This window comes from Urtica dioica, chromosome 6 (genome assembly GCF_054948205.1).
Source record: "Urtica dioica subsp. dioica isolate 48M chromosome 6, U.dioica_male_clone48M_v1_H2, whole genome shotgun sequence".
NCBI lineage: Eukaryota > Viridiplantae > Streptophyta > Magnoliopsida > Rosales > Urticaceae > Urtica > Urtica dioica.
In genome coordinates this window covers 39,641,952-39,661,111 of record NC_142761.1, presented here as the reverse complement: position 1 = coordinate 39,661,111, position 19,160 = coordinate 39,641,952, and the positions used below count along the sequence as shown (strand labels likewise).

The following is a 19,160-nucleotide window of genomic DNA, read 5'->3' as shown; positions in this document are numbered from 1 at the left end:
AAATAAATTTTTGTAATATTATCTGTTAATTGAATTGACAGCTTATTGTCTGATGTTAATTGATTTCACAGCTTATTTACAATACAACCGTCGGCGTCCCGAACGACTCCTTCGTAGAACCTGAGCTTGAGGCCATCGAGCCCCGCCTCGTCGTCCCACATCCCGTCGAAGATCTCTCCGTCCACGCCATAGTCGTCGTAGAAACCACCGATCTGGTGCGCTCGATCTGGTGAGCTCGCTCGTGGTCGCGCCCGCCGATTTGGTGCGCTCGATCTGGTGTGCCGATCTGGTGCGCTCGGCCTCGGAATGGACTCGGGCTAGAGACTTCTTCAAGACTCCACGCCTTGGATCTCCTCCGGCCGGCGGGCCTCCAAGTCGCCACGCTGCTCTGCCGCCGTGCCCTAGGTCGCCGCGAAATCCCGACCTAGAACCCACGCCCTAGGTTGTCGCGCGCCTCATCCTCGCTCGCTCGCGGCTTGGATCTTGGATCGGCTCGTGGTCGCTCAACAACGCTCGTGGACGCTCGGATCTGCGCTTCCCAGCCATCGCCGGTCGCGATCTCCTTCGCGCACGCTCTCCGACCGTCCGACGCGACTCGATCTCCGCCATCGTCGGTCGCGGCTTCCCTCGCGTGCGTCGCCAGCCACTCCAGCTCGACTCGGTCGAGGATCTCCTTCTCAGGCGCGGTTCAGAGAAGATGGGTTTCGTGTTGCCATTCGCGTCTGTATCAGAGAAGATTTCGTGTATCTTCGCTATTAATTTCAGAGCGTCATAATAACTGCGGTAGTTATTAGCCTAAATATTGAATTTATTAATTTATTTTGTAGGCTGTTTTGGGCGGGATCGGTTATGAGGACATATTGGTATATTTGTATGTGTAAATAAATTGGGCTGGCCATTTACCCGAAATTAACAAAATGTTGGTCATATCCAAAACTGTATATTTATAGGAGGCTATTTAGCTATATTACCCTTCAAATAATCTGCAATCGGTTTTTCATAATGTGTTTAATGCATAGTTAGTATTATCAAATGTCATCTTATACATATTATATAAAATAAAAATAAAAAAATCATTTTCGCTCAAATATTTGATTGGTATGTAAAAGAGAACGGGGAAGTTGTTGCTCTACATAGATCTATAGTTTATTTTAATAATTGCTTTTTTATTATTCTTGGCCAAGAAAAGTCTAAGAAAATAATTGTTCATTTTCTCGAAGATCTTAGACCATACATTTAAGAACTTCTTCAATTTTGTCGACGTTGTTGGAGACTCTAAAAAGATCGAGCGTTCACCGTTTCAACTTCAACTAAATTTGTTGTTCAAATTTTGTGCTCATTGAGAGATTTGTGCTCATTGAGAGATCCTAATTATCACGTTTGATTCCCTCAAAAAAATAAAATTATATATATATATATATATATATATATATATATATATATATCGTTTGATTTTTTCCGCTTATTGATAGAATGGTGTGTTTTGGTCTCTGCCTTTTTACCTCCGAATTGCTTTGCTTGTCTGCCTTCAAAACATGCTTTCTTTGTTGAGGAGCAGATTTAGCTTTTGTTCTTATTTATTTTTATTTTTTTTGGGGGATTTTGGTGTCTAATGACCTTTTCTGTTTAATTAAGATACGAATCTATCAATGTTCTATATCATTGAAGTAAGCTATAAAATCACATTGATTGTCATGATGTTAGTTTATTGGTATAAGGAAAAAAACTACCCAAATTTATTGAATCCCCTCTTTTTAAATTAAAAATATCAGTGTTTGGTTAACATCACATGTATTTACAAATACTTTTGAAGGTGGTTTACCAATTTTTTTCCTTCCTTGTTCATGGGCTTTAACGTGCCAAGGACGTCACAACTACTTATAATAAAATAAACATAGATGTATCCATTATTTGACATTTGGAGTGAAGCGATCTAATATCTATAAACTATAATCTTTTAGTCGTTGAAACATTTTATATGTTATATCTTATTGATATGATAAAGCTTCAGTCATTATCTTGACGGTTTACTTTGCAGTTTTTTTAAATTAAATTTTACAAAAACAACACTCGCTACTTCTTTGATTGAAAAATTATCTTTATTTTACTGCTCTTTTAATATTATATTTCATAATGAAAAAACAAAACAAGCTTAAACTAACAAGAAGATTGAGGTTTTTCAGCTAAATAATAAAAATAAAATAAAAAAAATTGAGGCCAAGTGGAATTTTCATTCTGCATCAATCTTTCAAAACAAGTAAATAGAACAAAATCATCAAAACTAGACTTCGATTCAAAACAACCCAGTGCACGACAAGTATGTGGATCATAACAAATTATTGGTATTTAGGTAACAAATCAAATAACTTCTCCTAGGAGTATTTGGATTTATTGCACAATAATTCGTCGGTTATCATTATATTTGAACAGTTCATCGGCTCATACCGTTCATCGCTTAACGCATATAAAAGATCAAATAAGGTAGTTCGACATTAGGCTTTTGCACAATAGCAAAATCTTTGATCTCACGCCACATATTGTTTAGTTTGAGTTTGCTTTTATGTACTTTAGGTGAGAGACATGCTCTTACTTAGACATAACACCTTAAACTCTTTTTATTTATTTTTTATTTTTATTTTTTTATAGATCTTATCATCGGAGTTCATCGCGTGTATCAACGATTTAGACGAATTTCCGTGTTGTTTAATTTCTAGCAACAACTATTGAGTTTAGTATTTTAACCGATTCCTCATTCACGATATTTATCAGATTGTTACATTCGGTGTAAATATGCACATTCGGGATGGAGAGAAAGTGACATGATCCAAATTGTAATTTGAGAAAACAATCGTTTATTTACTTCTAAAAAATATGAAAATATATATTTACTCTAACAATGTGAGAAATTAACATGCAAAAAAAATATGAATTTACGCATTGTAGGTGCAATTCCAAATAGTTATTCTTGTTAAAATAATAATGATGTTAGTTGACGAAAGTCGAAACGGTTGAAATTAATGAAGTTGTAATAGTTTACCGTAGTGAATTTACATTTTTTTTCGTTTAGTTTCATCTCAAATCAAGTTAGAGCATTTTTAATGGTAAGCAAATATCATATTTGCTTAACTTGCCACATAAGCAATTTAAGCTACAACTAATTTAAGCAAATTTGTTCTCTATTGGTAAGCTAAATCACTCTCCTAGCTTAATTTTATCCCACATATCAATAATTAATATTTTATTATTATTTTCTATTCAATTTCCACTTATTAAATAAATAAAAAATAAAAAAATTGGTCCATTTAATTTGCTAAGCTAGTATCTTAGTTAAGCCAAGTAGCTTAGTTAAACTAATATGTAAAGTGTAAAATAATGGTAAGCAACTAGCTTACAACTTTTGCTAATTGCTAGCAAGTCCTCACAATGGTTAAACTACAAACCATTAAAGATGCTCTTATAAACTCTGTATGGATCACAAAATTATGGAGATATATAAAAAATAAAGCATAAGAGGTGCTATAAAAAATAAAGCATAAGAGGTGCAAAATGAAAAGTGGTAACATAAATATTTAAATAAAAAATCTGAAATAAAAATATACAAAAAAAATCTTATTTAAAATATTTTATATGAAAATTTCATTGATATTTTTGTCGAAATTAATCATTTCTCCAAAATTTTCGTAAATAGCAAATAGCCAAATATCTTCGTAAAATAAAAACGACCTATATTTCTGCTAGGATTTTGAACCCTTATTTTGTTTTAGTAGGGTCATTAAGTAGTTGTGCAATAAGTCAATTCTGAAACAGCACAGACGACTTTTATAGCATTAAGCTTCGTCGAGTTTATAAAACGAACTCATACATAAAATTGTGCCCAAAAGAAATAAATTGCTTATCCTCTAAAATAAAATAAAGTTTAAAAGGTTAAAAAAAAAAAAAAAAATGGGACCAAAACTATTTATTCGCCGAAAATAGAAAAAAAGTAATAAAAAATTAAATTACAAAAGAAACTGCGGACAAGAGAAATAAAAAAAGCAAAAAAGTTTATAGTTTTACCATTTACACGTGGCACTTTTTTAATGGACCATAATACTCCACGTGACCATTACTGGTCGGTATGTTTCTTTTTTTTTGTTTTTTTTTCTCTCTGTCCGTTACCGGCACGCTCGTAATAATCCCATTATTATTTTATAATAAAAGATCAATAAATATGAAGAAGAACCGTCGAAGAAAGAAATTTATAAAGAGTCGACAATTGTGAAACTGAGACGAAAAAGCAGTGAAAAGAAAATAAAGAAGGGAAAAGAAAAGCGACACTGACCTTTTTTATTTAATTTTTTATTTTTATTTCTTTTTTCTTTGTTTTTATTTATTTGTATTTATTTCGAGTTGGAATTTTCTAGCGATCTTCCTTCAGATTCTTAACTATAGATATAGTTGCGTCCCTCTATATATACATATATTCGTTAATTCCTTAGATCTTGTGAGAATCGCCGGAGATCGTTGTTCTTTGTTATCCTTACCTTGTATCTCACGAATTCGATTTTATTTTTCTCTTCTTTTTCTGTTCGTTCGTCGCGAGCGAGAAATTTTATTTTAATTTTTAAAAATTATTTTTGGGTGTTTTTGCTTCGATTCAACCCATGGCTCAACCTTCAGGTAATAAAGTCAACTTAGGCGATCTATGTTTGAGGAGTTTTTTTTTTATTATTCATTAATTAATCGTTGATTCGTTTTAATCGTTCATTTTCTGTATGGATCTCCGAAAATAAAATGGTTTAGGGATTTATGTTTGGTAAAATAATACGGCAAAGGAATTGAGAAATGGAAATTAGGGTTTGAGTTTTCATGGTTTCGACTTTCTAGGTTATTTGAATTAGGTTTTCATGGTAACGAACAAGGCTCTATAATGGCTGACAAGACTTTTTGTTCTGAATTGATAGGATCATATGCTTTCGATGAAAGCACAACGTTTTTAGAATTAGAATTACGGCAGAGAGTGGAAGAGGAAATTACTGGTTTTCAGAGAGGTGGAGTGGTATTTGAGTTGGATTTGAACGACCCTCCGGTTCCTTCTGACTATGGAAGAGTTCCGGTCCCACAACAGGCAAAAGATTTTGAGGTCATCGACGATGACGTTGTAATAATCTCCTCAAGGGTATTTGCAGAAGTATGTTCATTATACTCGTGATTTCATTCATGCTCTGTTATGTTTATATGCTTTCATGGACTTGTTTAAACTGAAAAAACAACCCTCTTATCAGGCGAAGAACAACTCTACAAGGAACCCCGAGGTGAGAGAGGTGGTCGAGGCAGAAACAGAAGTTAATGATCACCGAGCAGGTTTGTGATCTTTTTGGTTTCGAGATTCGTGTATGCTTGTCATCAATTTTTACTCCCAGCTTGCTTTTTTGCACGGATTTTGAATTCGCTCTGTGAATTTCTTGACTAAAGTGGTTGGGTGTAACATCTACATGGGATTTTGGATCTTAAGCTTATTTAGAAAGCGTTTAGTTTCCTTAATTTAGGTGATCAGTGTTTACGTTATTGTTTACCCGTGGGTTAGGTGGTGGTCAAACCCTTGATTTACCCCCTCATGGTCTGAGATTTAAGCCTTTCGGCACTTATCAAGTTGGATAGGTGGATGAGATGGCCGATAAGAAAGATGCCCCGTGTTAGTTTGAATGACAATGAAGAACCTTAAGAGGTTTAAATGCTTAACTTTCGTCTTCATGTGTTGGTTTTTCAAATTTTCAGCTGCTTTTATTTTTTCCTGGTTAATACACCAGACATATCCAGCAAATCTTAATTGGTGGAAATTTTACTATCATTTTTAGGGTTTTAACAAATATATACAACGTTAAAGTTCAATGGACATGGAAAAAGTATATATAATCTTCGTTGTGACTCTGATTATTCGTTCTAGCTATGTAATTTTCGTATTAGAAGAAGTTATACTTGTGTAATTGTTTTCTGCTTTTTCTTTGTTGTTTTTTTCCTCGCTTACTGTCTCATCGCTTGTATAATAAAGATTTGATTTGTATAGATACGCTTGAGTAATTCTCATAACTCTGGCATTTAGATTGTTTGTAACAATACAAGCGTCCTAAGTTACATGTAATATTTGTGCAGAAGCATCAACTTCATACCCTCACCATCGCGCAAAGCGCAGAAGATTACTGAGAAATCAAGCATTTTTGAACTGGGAGCAGTACATGAACTCTGAGGATGATACCAACGTTGAGGTAACTATAACAATATGCTCTTAATTCTACATGTGATGTTCATTATTCCATCTATTTTGAGATTGTCGCAGTTCTTTTTGTTGTGTAAGATGAAAATAATGGATGGAACTCTTTTCCCCTATACTAATTTCATATATTAAAACTTCTGCTAGAAGGAAAATTTAATTATATAGGCTTCATATAACTTTATAGTGATCGGTCTGTCCTCTTAACTTCACCCCTGAATTGTGATTTTTATTTTGCAAGTTTTTATTCACATTTTTTTTAAAAGAAAGTTTTTAACTTTTTATTAGAATAATAAATTCGGTTAGTTTAAAAAAGGACTAGTGTAAAAACCCAAGCCAAAACTGACACCGGAACACGCCAGCCCGGAGATGAAACAAAACCAAGAGGAGATAGAATAGAAATCCAAAAATAGGAGAGCTACAAGGCACTCTTGCCCAGTCCCTGATCAAAGCTGATTTAGTACGAATTTCACGTGGTAGTTACTCATGCATGATTAGTTTGTATCGTTGGGAATAAACAATATATGTTTTTTTGCATCTTCTCTTCTTTACCGATTATTTTCATTAAGCCTCGGACCGCTCAGGTTGATTTGAACTGATTCGTATCCCCTTATGCCAGACTAATGAAGAACAAGCGATTGTGCCAACCGAAGCACCCTCATTTAATTGCCCAATTTGTATTGGACCGATGAACGAAGAGACATCAACGAAATGTGGGCACATTTTCTGCAAGAAGTGCATCGAAGCAGCGATTAAGGTTCAGCACAAATGTCCAACTTGCCGCCATAAGCTTCGGATTAAAGATGTTATCAGGATCTACCTCCCAACTAGCACTTGAACCAAACCATTGAACACAAAATTCATGACAAAGTACGCATTTTAACTTTGCTTGTATTTCCTTCTATAGACCTTTTACCTGGTAATTCTGTGATTTAATGATTGCCTACCTTGTGTTTCTTTTGCAGGTTTATTTATTTGATTGTGGGAAAGCAAACTGAGATATTAATTCAAATTAATACGATTGGTCTTGGGTCGACAATGCTATTATTGTAGCAGCATAGGTTAGTGGCTTTGGCATTAGTATAGTTCAAAAGAACTTACTTTCTCAAATGTTGTATTGGTGGAATTTCTCAAGCAAACTCTTGATGTAGGACTGGGTTTTTTCCTTGTGAATTTTTTTTGTTTTTTTGTTTTTTTTTTTGTTCTTCTGGGAGGAATGAAATTGGATCGCTAGGTTGGATATTATCAAATAAGGAGTATCACATCCTAATTAGATTGTCATTGTGTTACTGTACAAGTCAATTTTCGTTTGTAGGAAACACTATCAAATATACAGTACTGTTTGTAATTTGTAACTGATATTTTAATTGTTTCTGGCCCAGAAAAGACATTTGTAACCCCTAATTTAGGAAATTATTTCCACGTGTTGTCAAACGCATTTATTTTGTTTCCCATCTATTTACAAACCACATCATAATGAGAAAGATGTTAATGCAAAGCAAACGATTGAAGCTGTGACCCGTTCAAACTTATTGACCATCCATGTGAACGTGTTTTGATCGTTTCGAGTGTTTTGTGACATCTACAATATATTTTGGCTAATTGACAACCGTATCTTTAGAAAGTGTTCATTCCATTATCAAATCAATCATTCCAGCGATATATATTGACCAAGACCATAAAAGTAGGATACGGCATTTCAAAAAAAAAAAATTAAAATAAGTTATTCTAGTTGAAAATTATGAACACATATTATTATATATATAATTTATTCTAGTGGTACCTAAGATAGTTTAGTGGTAATTCCGCACCACCTCCACAGGTCGTGGATTCAATCCCCACTGTAGCAAAACTGCCTTAAAAAAAAAAAATATATATATATATATATATATATATATAATTTATTCTAATCACAAAACATTGTTCGATGAATAGTATTTTATTTAAAAATAAAATTAAAGAAAAATTAAGAGATTGGATTTAAACACAAGTATGTTCATTCGTACCGCATTTTTTTGTATTAGAAGGATAAAAATATTTCCAAAAAAACTTCAAATCTTAATGTTATTGGACATGTTTTTATATATTTGTTTTTGTAGGCTAAAATATGTTAATTATTTCATAGTAATGCTCGAGGCATGTATCCCATATAATAAAAGGCATGTATCCTATATAATAAAAGCATGATTTAAGACTTGCTACCTAAATTACATATTAGCAGCCAAAAAAGTGTGAACCCTATATACTTCACAGATAAAGTGCCATGGGATTGCCAGCAAGCCAGCATTTTGTTACGCACTTTTGAAGTTACTTCAAAGGGCCGTATCTATGAGGTTTTTTTTCGCTAGAAAGGCCATTCTACATGTAAAATCGGTAGAGTTTCATTTTTCCTAATTTTATTTTTCTAAATATAAAAGAAAGGAAACTCCTATGAGTACTTTTGAGTTTTGATAATTTTATCATTTTTTTTAAATAGGGAAAAGGAAATTTGCCCAATTTTACTAAAAATATGTCCATCTCCCTACTTCAAATTTTCTTTTTTGAAATAAGAAAACAATAACTAGATCTTGGCTAATATACATTTCTTTGAAATCGAAATCCGCCCCCGGATCACACGTTGTCTAACCCACAAAAATCCCCTCATTAAATGTGGTTCGGTGCGACTGATATTTTGTATATAAAATAAACAGATAAGACGATGAAAACCCAATTTTTACAATGAAAGATCAATAAATAAATCCTAATAAAAGCTTGAAGGCCCTAATCAAGCTTGATCTGCCATCAGTCCGGACATCAAATACAAGTACATCTTGTAGGATAAAAAACAGTTGGTATGAGATTAAAGCGTTCAACAACGAGAAATAGTTGGTCAAACATGGGTTTGTCTTCAGTTTGTGGTTAAATAAGAGACCTTCCAAGAATTTTCTTAACTTGTATTACATTCATGTCAATTTTTAATTTGACAAACAAAGACTTAAAAAAAACTACATTCAAATTAAACAATCAGGCGACGTGTCAATAGGCGGACGAAGTCTTCATCACGCGTCTCCGAGAATTCTGCATCTCGCCTAGTCTAAATTATTTTCTTTAGAGAAGAATAACACAATGTTGATGTCGATTTCAGCAATCACAAACTATAATATGATATATATTTGATTTATTTAAATATAGGTCTCAGAAGACTTCGTACAAGAAACAAATATTTTAGCTAGAAGAAATGAATAAGAACGAGTAAAAGAATAACAATATCTTTATTGATGAATGAATATATAACAAATGGGCGAAGTGCCGAACTCTAGCAGGCGAACTCAGCGGTGAGAAAATAGTAGAGAAATAACGAGATTAATTGCATAGGCTTGTGTGTGCGAAAATCGGCATCTCGGCTTCTATTTATAGGAGAAGGGAATTTGTCGAAGAGGACACGTGTTGATTAGCTCGGCTCTGCCATGTCGTTGGTCGAAGTCATCTCAGATCCGATCTTCGCGGTGAAGTCTTTTGTCTGACCAAGACTGATTCTTTCGACTGGGTCAACACGGTCGACTCGTCCTTCCTTTGGCGAACTGGACTGCTGATTAGGCTTGGGCCGACCTTTAAGAGTCGATCTGGGCTTGGATAAGTCATCGAGAATCGGACTGGGTCGACTGTTGGGCTTTTGGTCAAACCAAAGCCCAACTCAAATGATTATTTTAGAAAATTAATTTTATACCCCCACACACAACTTTTTCCTTACGCATACACCTTTGTATTTCATATTCCGCAAATTACGTTGCCGTTGTAATCCTGAGTTCGCTAAGCATCCTTACGCCGAGCGACCTCACTCGAATAAAAAGCTTATTTGATATAGTTTTTCTATTCTTTTATTTCCTTTATTTTTAAGTTTAATTCCGTCCCATTTACGACTTCTTTTGAGATCCCATTAAATATAAATCGAATAAATACTTTAATATATATTTTTATTTTCGGGATTGTTGAAAGTTTGAAAATCGACATCAACAGTTATTAGCTTAACTGAATTTGAAACAATATCTGTGGACATGGAGTTGTTTAACAGCGAATAATTTTATTTTATTATTATTATTATTATTATTTTTTGTGTGAAAATTGCATGTAATAGTGTTGTTTTTAACACTAACTTAAAAAAAAAAAAACGTGTTCAGAGTTTTTATTGTGAAAATAATATTTTCCAAATTGTAAGTAATTATTTTACTTGATGTTTTAGGATTTAAAAAAAAAATTGTAGATTGAAAGATTTGGTGCTGCTCAGGATGTATTTACTTGATGGGAGAGTTTGGCCATTAGCCCAACAACTCATCTTCTTTAGGGAAATAGCTCGAGTTTAGTTTAATTAAGAAAATAACCTAATTTATCTAATTTGTCACCGCAGATCCGAAATTACCTTCATATATATAGTTTCAAAAACACACGTTCAAACACTCAAATCTAAATTTGCTCAAACAGAAAATACTCCAACCAAACCCTAGAATCTCGCCGATCCACATTCCGTCACGCCGATTCACGTCGTCGTCGCTCGTCACATCACAAGTCATCGCCGCTCGTCGCATGTCATCACAAATCGTCGCCGCTCGTCTCTGCTCATTGCCGATCGTCACCCCTCGAAGTGTCTGCGCCAAAACGTTCGTCTTCGTCTTTTTGTGAATTTCTTGTTAAGTTAATAAATTAACTGATTGAATTGCTTGTTAATTTAAGGGCGCTCTAGCTTATTAGCCTTTCTAAAACTTAGAATTGTGAAATAGCCAACGTTTTAGTAATATTTGATAATTAGCCAATCTTTCATGCAATAAGACATAATTACCCTTATTTTTTCCTCTAATTATTTACCAAAAATAAATTAAATAAAAATAATTTATTTATACCTAAATACTCTCTCTCTCTCTCTCTCTCTCTCTCTCTCTCTCTCTTTGTTACATTTTTAGTCATAACAGAGGTTAAAAAAAAGCATCTCGCAGTCGGTAATAACAGTTAATAGGTTTCTACCAGAAACTTATTAACAGTTATTACCGACTATTAGTTAAAGCAGAAACCTATTAACAGTTATTAACGATTATTAACTGCGGTTTTTATGTTTTTGACATTTGTTCATAACTAAAAAAAGTGACGAGAGAGAGAGAGAGAAAGATGTGACGAGAGAGGGAGAGAGAGAGAGAGAGAGAGAGAGAGAGAGAGAGAGAGAGAGTGTGGGAACATGAAAAATAGAGAGAGAGAGATAGAGAGATAACTGAGATCCTAATAATTAGGGATTTTGAATAATAAATTAATTTTATTAATTTCGAAAATAAATTATATTAACTAATTAATAAGGGTAAAAATGGTATAAACAATATGCCACATAAGCAAAATGGCTATAAATCAAAAAAATTTGAAACGTATGACAGAATGAAATTCTTAAGTTTGAATTGGCTTAGTCAGTTACAAAACTCTTAATTTAATTAATTAACTTATTGAATTCTTTGTTAGGTTAATTCTCTACCATCCCACTTGTTTTCACTCCGAGGTCCACGTTGACAGGACCGCCAATGAATACCGCGGACATCGAATCTCCGCTGCTGATTTACAAGAACTAGGGATTTAGTTTTGTTGTTCGCAAGTTAATAAATGTACAAGAAGAGTAAATTCAATTTACTTTCGTATTTTTGTTTTTTGGAATTAGAAGAGGCTGTTTGAAATAGGTGATGGTGAAGACTTGGATCGACAATAAATTAAATCAATTTGATAGAAAATTAATATTAATTTCGTAATAATTTAATTAACTACATATTAAATCAAGTTAAATTTCAAAAAATTAAATTGAGTAAAAGAGTAAATTAAATTAACTCTTATTCACAATGATAATTTTCAGTAAATTGAATTAACTGAAATAGTAAATTAAATTAGAGAAATTGCTCAAACTACCACCATATCAATAAGTTTTTCCAAAAATCCACCAAAGTATAATTTTGACGAAAAATACAAGTTGGTCAAAAGTGAAAAACCAAATATACCCTCGAACTTAAATTTTCTTTCAATTTCACACCTACCTCATTTAATATCATTCCAAATTAAACTTTCTATTTTTTATTCTCCTTTATTTATCTCTATCTCTCTCTCTCTCTCTCTCTCTCTCTGTCTCTCTCTCTAACCGTGTATCTCATTTCAAGAACCCACTCTCTCGATTTACTCTCTCTCTCTCTCCCAGGGTTGAAAAAAATCGTTCCTCACCCAAAATCCCCGAGAGAAGATCGTGTTCTTCTTCCCTGAATCGCGACCGAAACCCAACCCCGAACCCGAATCCTTCACGACCAGTCTCACTCTCTCTCTCTCTCTCTCTTATTCAAACTCACCAAAAATCGCGATCGAAACCCTTGCCCAAACCGACCAAGCACGTGTTGTCAATGGTGCCCACAAGAAGAGTTGTAGTCTTTATTTTGTACATTTGATGTAATAAAGTCTCATGAAGACTCTTGCTTGTAATTGCTTATTCATTAATAAAAGGTTGAAATGTTCATTCATTCTTCCGTGTCTGTTTGAAGCTTTATGATAAAACATTAGTCTTTATTCCATAAACAAACTAAATAACTCACGAAGAGACAAATGTAGATTTGCATGAACAAACTCTTCGTAGTTTGCTTAAAACGATATATACGCAATCTAATGGTCAAAGGACTATTGACCTCAGTACGATTGTTAGGAGAATCTATGATGTCTGGTTATGGGGCATTGAGAGTTGGAGACTCTATAGTTCTTCTAGGTATCTTCCGAAGGTACTAAATTGACCAGTGCACTTCTAGAGACAAGATAAGAACAAACCATTTAACCTCTTATGTCTCGAAGTCACTACGTATGAATTGCATCGTGCTTACCTTAATCCTGAAATGAGACATGTCATTTCACACCTTAGTATTCTCATTTGAGAAAGTCAGAGTTCGGACTCACTATGTGATTCCGAACAAGGCCTATTGGTGAAGTACTAATTTCATTTCATTTCATAAGAATTTTATTGAAAATTCTTAATGGGCCTTTCTTATGTTGTCATGAACAAATGAATAAGCTTCTAGAAGCTCTTTCTAGATGAGAAATGGGCGCCCAAATACCCAAGAGAAAGAGAATATTTTGTGCATAAATGTATCAAGATACTTGCCAAAAGAAAAAGAGGAAACAAATTTCCTCTATGAGGAAACAAAGGGAATCGGCCAAGGCAACCAAGAAGGGAAACTAAAGAGGAAACTAATCCCTTGGGGATTTGAATGAGATGGGCGCATATTTGGATGAGAATGGGTAATAAAAGATTGCTCATAAAGGCTTGGAAAATAAGAGGAAACTACTTCTTTCCAAGGCCAACCCTACTCCTATAAATACCCCAACTCATTCCTCTCATTTCATTCATTCCACACAAGTTAGAGATTGAGAGACTCTCTCTCTCTAGACATTGTGGCCGCCCCTCTCCTCTCTCTCTCTAGTCAATTTTTTTTTATTGTTTTGGCACCTAGGTCCTCATTTGACCTAGAGTTTAGCTCTGCGACTTCAAGACTCGTTCTTAAGTCGTAGTGTTTAAAAGTGCCCACTCACTGATTCCTTTTATTTCGAGTGATTTAGTGATAGAAACTATCGTGGTTGCTCGAGTTTCCGAGGAAAGAAAGAAAGACGTGCTGCGAAGAGACGAACGTTTTCAACCTTCCGAAGGCTCATCAACGTTCAAGCTTCTAAAGAGGTTAGTAAATTTATTATGCTCATATTAGTTTTATTTATATGTACTTGCTCTTTGTCTAGGTTAGTAAAAACTGTTTTTACTTGAAAAGAAAATTTTTAAAATTCCGCCGCTTAACGAAGCGTTAAACTTTTTCTTAAACCCTAGATCAATTCCAACAATTCATGAAGGGTAAACACTGATAATATTCTGTGGATCCACTCATTACAATTAGGTTGAATTCTTGAGTAGAAAATAAATTCATTTGAACCGAGAGATTTTCAGTGTCAACTCTTTAGTGGAGTCAGTTGACATTAAGCTAAACTTGGAAAATGTTTTGTGAAGTTTTGAGTCCAAGTGTTTAGCTCAAGCTTTGTTCATTTGGATCCATGAGGTCACTGTCACGAATCACATCGAGTAGGAATAGTTAAACTGGAAGCTAAGTCAAAACAAGAACGAAAATTGTCAAAAGGGTATTTTTGTCTTTTGAGACATAGGATGAAATGAATGTCAATAAATTTTTTGACATGGTCATTTGATGACATGCATCACTCGGCCAATATTGGTTTTATTGGGCATTGTGGATTAATTTCATTTCATAAGAATTTTATTGAAAATTCTTAATGGGCCTTTCTCATGTTGTCATGAACAAATGAAGAAGCTTCTAGAAGCTCCTTCTAAAGATGTGTTAGGCGCCTACTACCCAAGAGAAAGAGAGAATATTTTGTGCATAAATGTATCAAGATATTTGCCAAAAGAAAAAGAGGAAACAAATTTCCCACACATGCATAGGGAATTTCGGCCAAGTATAGTCAAGGCAAGGCAAGGAACAAAAAAGGAAACAAATCCAAGCCTTTTAGAAGGCTACCTTGGCCGTGTGACATAAGTGGGAAGGAGGCAATATTTGCTCATGAATATGTGATATTATATAGAAGAGGAAACTACCTTATTGAAGGTAAGACCTCTCCTATAAATAGAGCCTCATTCCACACATTTCAATCATCCAAAGTTTTAGAGATTGAGAGCTTCTCTCTCTAGACTTGGCCGCCCCTCTCCTCTCTCTCTCTAGTCAATTTCGTTTTATTGTTTTGGCACCTAGGTCCTCATTTGACCTAGTGTTTAGCTCTGCGACTTCAAGACTAGTTCTTAAGTCGTAGTGTTTAAAAGTGCCCACACACTAATTCCTTTTCTCTCGAGTGATTTAGTGATAGAAACTTTCGTGGTTGCTCGAGTTGCCGAGGAAGGAAGAGAGACGTGCTGCGAGGGGAGACGAACGTTGCAACCATTTTCCAAAAGCTTCTCAACGTTCAAGCGTCTAAAAAGGTTAGTAAACTTCTATGCTCATATTAGTTTTATTTACATGTGCTTGCTCTTTGTCTAGGTTAGTAAAAATTGTTTTACTTGAAAAAGAAAATTTTTAAAATTCCGCCGCTTAACGAATCGTTAAACTTTTTCTTAAACCTTAGATCAATTCCAACAGCACGTAGCTCCGATCCTCGCCGAAGGTTAGTTTTTTTTTTTTTTTTTTGTATCAAACTTTTCTTTCGTTTTTGTGTATGTTTATTCTGGGTATGTTTAAATTTGGGGCAAAAATAAGGTTTTCGTGATTCTGGGTAATTTTTGAAGTTGTTTAGCGAAGTTCGTAAGTTTCGCAGATGTCAACAGTTGACGTCAACAATTGACGTCAACAGTTGACATCAATTGTTGACATCTTATGTCAACAGTTGATGTCATCTATTGACATATATTGTTGATGTATAATGTCAACAGTTGATATCAATTGTTGACGTTAACTGTTGACATCTGATGTCAATAATTACTAACTTTGGATTTCTTCTTGATTTGTACAGTGATAGCGGAAATTTATTTATTATTCAAGCAAGGTGGTACTTTGATCGAATCTAGTCGGTATCATGAGAAAAGATCTTTTGGAATTATGATGTCGTCCGAAGTGAACTTTGCTAGCTTTGTTCAATACCCTTAAGCCATCGAATCCCCTTATGCCATCAATACTCGAGGAGGGGTGTGATTCGGTTGACATATATTGTTGATGTATAATGTCAACAGTTGACTTCAACTGTTGACGTCAGCAGTTGACTTCAACTGTTGACGTCAACAGTTGACATCAACTGTTGACGTCAATTGTATGTCAACTGTTGATATCAACTGTTGACATCTGATTCAACAATTGTTAACTTTGGATTTCTTCTTGATTTATACGCAGTGGTGACGAAAATTTATTGAGGACGTCACTGTAATTGAGAGTTGGCTGAAGAAAGATGAGGAAAGGCATTGGTACAAGCCACTAGAAGATAAATTGTCATAGGGATGGAATTTCACAGAAGTTGAAATAAAATTGAAGACATTTTACTATGAACTCTGGACCGAAGAAGAATGGCTTGGCGATCAGGTACAACAGTCAAGTCTACGTTTATGTCTCACGGCTTAGATCTGCAAGATGTCAAACAAGAGGAGATGTACATGCACCGGCAAAAGTTCACGATCGACTTATACTGGCACGGGGCAGTGAAGTTAGCGACCCATGTTGGATCGGACATGGAGATTTATGACAATCAGGAAACAATGTAAACAGTAGATAGCAATGTGTTTCATGTACTACTCTTATCTTAATCTTTTGATGTGCTTTTGATAGCAATGTTGTTCACGTGCTACTCATATCTTAATCTTTTGGTATGCTTTTGATAGCATGTTTAATGAATATCAACAATATATCAATTATCAATCTGTAGTTTTTTTTTAATGGTTTTGACGTCAATTGTTGACATCAATGTCAACAGTTGACGTCAATTGTTGATATCTGTGATTTATGAGCTCTCTGTTTATTGACATTGATGTCAACAATTGACGTCAGCTATTGACATTGATATCAACAATTGACGTCAATTGTTGACATTGATGCTGTTGACATTGATGTCAACAATTGACGTCAATTGTTGACATTGATATCAACAGTTGACGTCAATTGTTGACATTGATGTCAACAGTTGACGTCAATTGTTGACATCAACGTCAACAGTTGAGGTCAACAAGTAGTCTGCACAAAAGAGATTATCTTTAACAAAAGTAGTTTGAACAAAAAGCATAATGAATTAAACAAATAGACTCTTAAACAAAAGTAGTATGAACAAAGCATAATAAATTAAAAAAAGTAGCCTGAACAAAGTATAAAAAAATAGTCATCCAATCCTAATGTAGAACGAATTGACGATTCATGAGTTGAAACCGAATCACACCCATCCTCGAGTATTGATGGCATAAGGGGATTCGATGGCATAAGGGTATTGAACAAAGCTAGCGAAGTTCACTTCGGACGACATCATAATTCCGAAAGATCTTTTGTCATGATACCGACTAGGTTCAACCAAAGTACCACCTTGCTTAAATAATAAATAAATTTCCGCTATCACTGTACAAATCAAGAAGATATCCAAAGTTAGTAATTGTTCACATCAGATCTCAACAGTTGACGTCAACAGTTGATGTCAACTGTTGACATTATACATCAACAATATACGTCAACATATGACATCAACTGTTGACATAAGATGTCAACTGTTGACGTCAATTGTTGACATCTGCGAAACTTACGAACTTCGCTAAACAACTTCAAAAATTACCCAGAATCACGAAAACCTTATTTTTGCCCCAAATTTAAACATACCCGGAATAAACATACACAAAAACGAAAGAAAAGTTTGATAAAACAAAAAACAAAACTAACCTTCGGCGAGGATCTGAGCTACGTGCTTGGTCGGAGCTACGGTCTTCGTCGTGACCGGATCTATGAGCTTTGGTTGTGCTTCCTTGAGCGTGTCGGAGCTCAAATCCAAGGGTTTGGGTCAGACATGGCGACTTGAGAGATTGGTTGAGTGAAGTCGAGTTCGGGCAAGGATTTCGGTCATGATTTTGGGTGAGTTTGAATAAGAGAGAGAGAGAGAGAGAGAGAGAGAGAGAGAGAGAGAGAGAGAGAGAGAGAGAGAGAGAGAGAGAGAGAGAGAGAGAGAGAGAGAGAGAGTAAATCGGGAGAGTGAGTTCTTGAAATGAGATACACGGTTAGGGAGAGAGAGATAAATAAAGGAGAATAAAAAATAGAAAGTTTAATTTGGAATGATATTAAATGAGGTAGGTGTGAAATTGAAAGAAAATTTAAGTTTGAGGGTATATTTGGTTTTTCACTTTTGACCAACTTGTATTTTTGGCCAAAATTATACTTTGGTGGATTTTTGGAAAAACTTATTGATATGGTGGTAATTTGAACAATTTCTCATTAAATTAACTCTTATTCACAAGGGTATAATTATACTTGCGAGTATACGTGAGCCATTTACTGATAATAGTTTCATCACATTATTTTTTATTACTGTTTGGCATCTTTTGGAGTGTAAAGTAAAATGCACTATTTAAGTTACAAATCAGCAACAAGACATTAGATTACATGTTTCTATCTTAAATTAACATGTACAAGATGAGGTCGGTGAACAGATTTTAAGGAAGTAATTTTCATCCCCAATTTGGTGTATAATGGTGAATGTCATGCTTTGTGATCAAATTTTTACTGTTTACGTTAACATTATACTCTCACTTTAACTTTTTCTTCTTTAGAGTATCCTTCAACTCAAAATTCTAATATACAGTTTTTTTATTATACTCCAAAAACACATCAAATAATATTTTTTTCACAAAGTAAATACTCTATTTTAACACCAAAATCACATATTCTTCATTTCTCTATCATTTTAATAACTTAACAATTTTCTATTGCATTATATTATGTAAATATTTAACTTATATTTATCCAATCATATTATATAATTTTCTATGAAGTAATATTTATAAATAAATTAAACACACATTACATATATAACATTTTAATAATTCTTAAAAATTTATTAAGTTAAGTACATCATACTAAGAGATTAGTTAAACTTAAAACTCATAACACACCTCAAAGAATTATATTAAAGTAGAAAAAAGAAAGAAAAAAAAACCTAACAATCATTTATCTAGCTGACACCAGTCAAGGGGTTAAAAAAGTTATTTTTATCCTATTTAATTTGTTAAGGAACGAGAGTTCGGATATCTATCAATGGATTCAAACTAACGAGATTCAAAAAATAAATATATATGAATAACGAAAACTGGAACTTTATTAATGATAATCAATAATACACTAGTATATTTAATAAATGGAAAGCACCCATGAACGAA

General features: G+C 34.1%; 1 protein-coding gene across 1 annotated transcript; it reads left to right on the top strand.

Moving 5' to 3' along the window:
- The first annotated feature begins 4,255 nt into the window (after positions 1-4,255).
- LOC149394070 (uncharacterized) lies at positions 4,256-7,684 on the top strand. The gene is made up of 6 exons (XM_089616682.1): positions 4,256-4,659; positions 4,944-5,170; positions 5,265-5,343; positions 6,133-6,245; positions 6,870-7,120; positions 7,216-7,684. Exons 1-5 carry the CDS (start codon positions 4,644-4,646, stop codon positions 7,086-7,088), a joined length of 654 nt encoding a protein of 217 aa, XP_089472808.1. The 5' UTR covers positions 4,256-4,643; the 3' UTR covers positions 7,089-7,120; positions 7,216-7,684.
- The last annotated feature ends 11,476 nt before the right edge of the window (positions 7,685-19,160 follow it).